This window comes from Hylobates moloch, unplaced genomic scaffold (assembly GCF_009828535.3).
Source record: "Hylobates moloch isolate HMO894 unplaced genomic scaffold, HMol_V3 SCAFFOLD_2, whole genome shotgun sequence".
Lineage (NCBI taxonomy): Eukaryota > Metazoa > Chordata > Mammalia > Primates > Hylobatidae > Hylobates > Hylobates moloch.
In genome coordinates this window covers 64863440-64871049 of record NW_026652277.1, presented here as the reverse complement: position 1 = coordinate 64871049, position 7610 = coordinate 64863440, and the positions used below count along the sequence as shown (strand labels likewise).

The 7610-nt window shown below is 42.7% G+C and overlaps 1 protein-coding gene across 1 annotated transcript; it reads right to left on the bottom strand.

The window, feature by feature from the left end:
• Positions 1-5276: 5276 nt before the first annotated feature.
• Positions 5277-7371, bottom strand: LOC116476551 (COMM domain-containing protein 5). Its single transcript, XM_032754424.1, has 2 exons — positions 7325-7371; positions 5277-6048 (listed from the first exon to the last, which is right to left on the bottom strand). Exons 1-2 carry the CDS (start codon positions 7369-7371, stop codon positions 5277-5279), a joined length of 819 nt encoding a protein of 272 aa, XP_032610315.1.
• Between the last annotated feature and the right edge of the window lie 239 nt (positions 7372-7610).

Here is a 7610-nt window from a genome sequence, read left to right as displayed (position 1 = left end):
GTGATAGTGAATAAGTCTCATGAGATATGTTGGTTTTATAAAGGGCAGTTCCCCTGCACATGTTCTCTTGCCTGCCACCATGTACATGATTTTGCTCCTCCTTCACCTTCTGCCATGATTGTGAGGCCTCCTCAGTCATATGGAACTGTGAGTCCATTAAACCTTTTTCTTTATAAACTACCCAGTCGGGTATTTCTTCATAGCAGTGTGAAAATGGACTAATACAGTGAGCAAAGAGGAAGGTTTTTGGAAACAATGATCAGTGTGTTTCCTTTAAAGCTGGGAAAACAAAACTATTTCTAAAATTGTTTGGAGAATAAATAAAATATTTAAACTTAAATTGATGTTTTAAGTTTTGATATACCTACTCTTCATGTTTTCCACATTTTTCAACTTCCTTAATGATCTGAAAAAAATTAGCCATTAAAAATTAAACAAAAATGTACATATCAGGACACACATTTTTCCTTTGGCCTCAGGCTGCAACTGATAAGGGGACAACTGTCATGGTCCCGGGTGACCAGTAAACCTCCTTGGATACTTTCCTTTTTCAAGTACTTGTGCATCTTTTGGGGGTGGGGTGGGGACACGGAGCACCTGGAGCTGCAGGCTTCATTTCCTCCCATTGCCTCTCCATCAGTTGCTTGTGGCCTGTCACTGTTTAAACTTTTTCATTTATTGTGAATGTCAGTGGAAGTTCTTCAGTATTTGTACTTCTGGGTGGGAAAAATTATGTCTGATTTATCATTTGTTTAAATGGTTTTCATTTCCCTTTTCTTGTGTTATTTACTATGTCGGTACATTTTGGAATGAGATTTATCAAAGTAAAGGAATGTTTACAAACAAATAAGAGAGCCCCACATTCCCCAGATAGCAATGGTTCTAAGGATTGGATGTACATTATGAGTTCCAGTACCGAACTGTTTAACCACTAAAGACTATCTTCTGTTTGTATAAATCCACCTAATGCCACTACATATTTTTGCATTTTCTAAGCTGCATTCATAGCCATTGCTTTTGTTTTTAAAAGCTTCTACATTTCTACCTTTCTACTCTTAAGATATATACCTCCTTCACCACCTCCAAGAATTGTTTTCTCCAGGCCTCAGGGCAGTGTCTTCTCCTCTACCCACTCCAGTAACAGCAGTAGTGTGTGCTGTTGCTACAAGAAAGTGGAAGCAGTTTCAGGCTGTCTGGCAGTCACATCAAGGGAACAGATTCCCTCACTTCACTCTGGCCTGGAGTTTTGGAGTTCATTCTACCCGTACATTGTAGGAGAGACACTGATAAATTGGGGAGCTTGCAGAAGAGATTTGGATGTGGAAGAAATACTGACTGAACCCGAGGCTACTCACCCTGGGGGAGAACATGGGATCTGTCTTCAAATAATTAAAGGACTTAAAAAGTTAGACATATTCTAAAGAGCTACTAGGGTAACAGTGGCACTTGTGGAAAGGGCAGGTGAGGTATAGGAAAGGAAAATTTTGCTCATTATGTGGACTTTTTCCTCTATTAATCAAAGCTATCCAAAGGCAGAATCATCTATTTTATAAAGTAATAAAGGCCTTTCTCATCTGTCAGGCCTCCTTTTGATTCAGAGTCTGTGGCTATAGTGTTTCATCTTTGACAAGGTTAAAGTGCCAATGCAGGACACGCCGCCATGTGACTATAAAGAAGGATTCTTTTTCATAATACGGAATCCTCCTCCTATTACTAGAAAACTGTGACTCAGGCAACAATTTCAGAGATGCTTTGGGGGCAAATCTTGTCCTTTCAATGGGAAGAACACGCAAAATTATCGGTGCCACATGCCAAATGTTATATTTATCCAGTTGTCTTTCTAGTGGAGTATGTGGTTTATTCTGGCAACTACATCTGATAACCATTTTCTATAAAGCCAGGGTGCATTGAAAGGAGAATTAGCAGGACAATAGCACACCAAGGATCCCATTGTTCTGATGAGTTACCTGATGCAGAAGTGTTTCCACTTCCAAACAGGCTGTATTCCAAAGGCTGTTCTTAAATCTGTCTAGTGCGGTGACGGTAGACATACGATCTCGAACGACCCTCTCGGTTGCGGGCAGCACCGACTGGCTTTTGCTCTGGTATGTGTCTTTGTTGTCATCCAGGAAGTTCAAAATTTGAGAATTAGGCAGAGAAGCTTCTATACAGGTTTTAGGCTAGACAATAAAATGGTAGGAAAGAAAGCAGGGATTAGGAGCAAAGACAGATGGGGGTTTTTATTTTTCTGGGTGCTTTTCAGCACTAGATTGAGGGTTTTGGCTACATATAGCTCTAAAAGTCACCTCTGGTTTCTGTCATATTCCAGATCAGAAAGAAGAAGGAAAGGGTAATTCCTAAGGCACAACAGGGTTATACCAAAAGAGTGTAAGATTTCCATCCTACCCATCATACACGTACGTAAGGAGGGAATCAATCCACTCCACTACTCTCTTACTCTAAACTGCCAAAACACTGTATCACAGCTCTGTCTACTTAACTTCAGTCAGGGCCAGAGATGCTGATGGCTGATACATTCAGTAAATTTATATGGACGCAAAGCTGACAGGCTCTCTCTCTTACTTTTCGTGGGAGAAACTAGCTTACCTTTTAAGGCTTAATGATTTTTGATAATTTCTTCTCCATTCAGCAGCAAGGCTCTGATATGTCTGAAAACGTGATACATCATACATGCTTATAAGCTATATACTGCAAATAAGAACCACCAGGGAGATATTAATCATATTTTTTAAGTCTACCTAGTTCTTTCCCTCAGAGAGCCAAAACTGCTTGTTCAGTCTATTATCTCATAATCTGTTTCTATTCGTGTAGGCTTTATTTAGTCTAAAATAAAGTCAGAAAATATATACAGCAGTGTTTGCATTAACATTATATTAAGAATTTGGCTTATCCACATGGATAAGTGCCAGGGAATTCAAATTACTCTCAGAAAGAAAAAGAAAAGAAGGGAAAAGATAAAAGAAAATTGGAGTTGAAGCTAAATCTGCCATTTTTGCTTACCCCATTCCATTCATTCTGCCTCAGCACTCAGTGAAATCAAGGAATCTTTTTCTTCAGAGATCTTTGACATATCTACAGTCGTGGACCCCATAACAATGTTTTGGTCAATGACAGACTCCGCATACGATGGTGATCCCATAAGATTAAAATACTGTTTTTACTGTACCTTTTCTATGTGCAGATATGTAAATACTTACCATTGTGTTACAGTTGCCTACGGTATTTGGTACAGTTACATGCTGTACAGGTCTGCAGCGTAAGAGCCACAGACTACACATCTATATGGTGTATAGTCAGCTATACCATGAAGGTGTGTGTAAGTGCACTCTATCATGTTCACCCAAGGACCGAATCGCCTAACAATGCACCTCTCAGAACATATCCCCATCATTAAGCGACACATGATTCTACTTGCAATACAGCCTGAAGAGATTTAAAGCCTTCTAATTTCCTGGGTCTCTTGTATTTAATGAGTTACATTATTGGGATTCTGACTAGCCATAATCAAGAAAGATGCTAGGAGACAAAGTAGGGAAGTAGGAGCAGAAACTTGGAGTCAGACAGCCCCTGCCCGTTTTGTTTCTTTTTTTGGTGTGATTGACAATTATTTACCCTCTGCATTTCAGTTTCCTATGCCATTTGTGAGGATTGAATAACGTAATATACTATAATATAAGGCCCCTAGCACAGTGCCTGGCGCATGGTGAATGTTCAAAGAACTGTTAGATGAAAAAAGGATTTTTCCCAAACATCTAACCATCAGAAACAAAATGAAACATAAAAACCCCACTTGATTAGCACAGAATCATAGAACTCTATTTCTGGAGGGGACTGTTGTACACAATCTAGTCTGGTGGTTTACAAGTTTTTTTAAAAGCTAGGATTCTTTGAACAGAATATTAAGAGGAACCTGATGCTTTAAGGAAATAATGGCAGGCTGGGTGTGGTGGCTCACGTCTGTAACCCTAGAACTTTGGGAGGCCAAGATGGGAGGATTGCTTGAGGCCAGGAGTTCAAGACCAGCCTGGTCAACATAGTGAGACCCCATCTTTAAAAAATAATAATAATAATAATGGCAGAGCTGGAGGAGTGGGCAAAGCTCCCCCTTGGTTTCCTCCTATCTCCACTCCCTTGGAAGATCTGGAAGCATCTGATGCCTTCCACAGCACAGTTTGAAAAATGAAAATCTGGTCCAGTGCCACCATTTCACCAATAAGGGAATGGCCCAGAAACATGAAGTTGTATTTTCAGTGGTATGGCCACACTGCAGCCTGAATTTATATTCCCCTACAGCATCATGAGAAAGAATAACCAAGACTGTAGCATGTGGGACTATATGGCAGAACACTACAGAGAAGCTTTAAAAGACCTAGAGCTTTAGTTCATCCTGTGTGAACCATTTTTCCCCTATAGATTGTAGATGATAATCTTTTGCAGGCCCATTTCCATTTTCATGTTTGTTTTTCAACTGTTTCTGGTGTCACTTAAAGTATTTCCTGTGAGATTCCAGTACTTTCTAACAGCCTTGAGGACAATTAGCAGCTGCATAGATTTCCTTGAAACAACTTCACCCCCTCCTGCACCCTCTATCTTTGCCTTCTGTGGTCCTATCTGATGCTAAATAAAATGCTACAATTTCTAAATGTTTTTATATTAAGGGCATTTACCAGCAACCTCTTCACTAGAGTGTCCTCTCAGGCATATTACTGCCGTACAGAAATGTAAACAACAAAGCTGACTCAATGAAAGCCTGAAGTCAATGTATTTTCTTTTTGAGATAAGGCTATGTTTGTACAAACAACCTCCGATTTTATTTGGAAAAGAAAAGAGATATAATACAGTTTATGACTGCTGGGTTGTTTCCAAATGTGGCTAATTTCCTGTTAGGTTATTCATGTGTCTTTATGTTCCTGTGGAAAGCATAAGGTCTTTTAATTTGCTTTTGGAAAAGAGGAAAGTTGAATTGGCGCTGAGGGAAGAGGCAGGATTCTTTTTTTAAAAATTTATTTTTATTATTTATTTTATAATGTTTCCCCTCCCCTCAGCCCCACTAGAATGTCAGCTCTGTGAGGTCAGTGATTTAAGGCAGAAGAATGAAAATGCCCAACCTAAAGTACAAGATCTACAAAAGCACGTGGATGAAGAGCCTGCCTCATGGGAAGGGCAGGGCTGTCCTGGGAAGAGTCAGCTGCACTTTGGCACCATCCGAGGTGCCTGTCCAAGCCTGATCTGAATGGGACTGGTCATGTGAGGGGTCAGTCCTGCAGGCTGCACTCACACCTCTTCTCCAGATCTGCCATCTCCTTTAGGACCAGGGCCACGCTGTACCGCAGCTCCTGGAACTTGGCTATGGGGACCTCGAAGCGGTATGCTAACCCATCTGAAAGCTTCAGCTGCATCAGGACCCTCGGCTGCAGGGAGCGAGCCAGGGCACTGGTGGAGATTGTCACATCCACCCGCCACTGAAAGTCAGCAACATGGGGCAGCCAGGCCCCCTGCTGCTGGGCCACAGAATGAAGGAGGGGCCGCTGGCTGCCAAATACCACGCTGGCCAAGTCCCCGACCAGGTCTTGGGGGCTGCAGAGCTCCTGGAGCTGGTCCCTGAAGGTGCTGGGCTTCAGGCTGGTGGGGGGCAGATGGAGGGCCTGCTGGAGCAGCGTTTGCATGCCTGCCAGCAGGGCACCCAGCCACTCCCGCGGCAGGTTGGCGCTGACCCCAAGACACTGCACAGCCTTTCGGCAGTCCTCCCCTTTCACGCTGCTGACCACAAACTTCATCCACTTTCTGACCATGCTCCTATTTAGGTCCCCTAGTAGCTGGGCCATTGCTTCCACCTCTGGAGGAAGCTGGGCCCCCAAAAAACTCACTCGGCCACTGTGACTATCACCAGGATGATGCAATACAGAGCTGTGTCCCCCACAGCAGACACTGCTGCTGCTTCCTCCTTGATTAGCCAGCCTAGGGGGTCGGTCCCAGATGCAGATACCTGGTGCCACCGATCCCCAGCCGATGCAGCTAAAAGGGGGCCTGGTCCCAAGGCAGGATTCTTAATCACCATGAAAGTTGACCCAGAGCCCTAGTTTGCACTGGGCTCCTACTTGTGTGCGTGTCCATGTCACCTCTGGAATGGGGACTCCCTGAGGGCAGAAGCATATCCTTTAAGTCTCTCTCAAAGGTCTGTATATCCAACTCATGACCTAGCTCAGAGTTGGTGCTTGAAAACTATTTATTGACTGTCTACCCAAGAGACTTCCTAGATGCAAAGCAAGCATGTTGAAAAACTTGATTATTGTTGACTCCTATCTATGTTAAAGGAAAATATGTACTGTGATAGTATTCTACTGTTTACAAGAAATACCTAGGCTGGGCATGGGGGCTCACACCTGTAATCCCAGCACTTTGGGAGGCCGAGGCGTGTGGATCTCTTGAGGCCAGGAGTTCAAGATCAGCTTGGCCAACATGGCAAAACCCTGTCTCTACTAAAAATACAAAAATTAGCCAGGCATGGTGGCACGCGCCTGTAATCCCAGCTACTCGGGAAGCTGAGGCAGGAGAATCACTTGAATCCGGGAGGTGGCGGTTGCAGTGAGCAGAGATCATGCCACTGCACTCCAGCCTGGGCAGCAGAGCAAGACTCCGTCTAAAAAAAAAAAAAAAGAAATATCTAATGGAATAAAAGAGTCCTATTAGAACAAAGCTTAAAGGCCCCTTATAGGAGCTCTAGCTTTCAGTTTCTGGGCCAACAGAGCTAGATTAGAGACAATGAATTCAGTAACAAATACATGTAGGAATTATTGAGCACTTAGTATGTAGTAGATGCAAATCTAAGAGCTTTATGTATCATATCTCATTTCATCCTCACAAGAGTTCTGTGAAGTAGCCTGTGATTATCCCCATTTTACAGATGTGAAAACAGAGTCTGAAATCATTGGCCCATAGTGGTGGGATTTGAACGCAGGCAACGTGTCCAGAGCCCACTCAGCCACTAATGACCAATTGAGTAAAATGCATACAGGAGACAACAGTGCATTTATCATAGTGAAAATGTGAAAGGCTCAACGGCACTATTTTCTCTCAGATGACTTAGTTGAAAGCTCTGATCTCCTACTTTTTCTGAGTTTGGGAGAAAGATGGGGAAGAAAGATAAGAGAAAGCCATCACAGTGTTAACAGTTTTTTTTTTTTTTTCTTGTCCTGATCTGACAAGAATTTTACAAATCACTGGTCTATTTAATTTTCTTAACAAATTACATTTTTTAGAGTTACTTTAGGCATTTCCTACATATTACCCAAATGATTCTTACCACACCAACGTGAGGATGTGAAAGGTGAACATTATTCCCACTGGCATGCGTGAAAAAAAAAAAAAAAAAAACATTATTCCCACCTGGCACGAGGAGGCCATGGGGCTTGCCCAAGGTCCTGTCAGTCACTCCAGAGTGGACACTCAACCCTGGCTTTCTGAATCATAGCTCAATTCCCCATGCACTGGCAGCACTGTCTCATGTCTACCATAAGCATAAGCCTTTCATGTGCTGGGAAGCAAAGGTGAGCTTTCTTGTTCTCTTTTAGGTGTGTGGATGGCTCCTA

What these genes read in the sequence shown, in the direction of transcription:
- LOC116476551 (XM_032754424.1), bottom strand. Translation starts at nt 7,371, where the DNA reads ATGCCAGTGGGAATAATGTTCACCTTTCACATCCTCACGTTGGTGTG. An exon ending in CACATCCTCACGTTGGTGTG is followed by an intron (nt 6,049 to 7,324) that starts GTAAGAATCATT and finishes CCTTGGGACCAG; the next exon opens with GCCCCCTTTTAGCTGCATCG.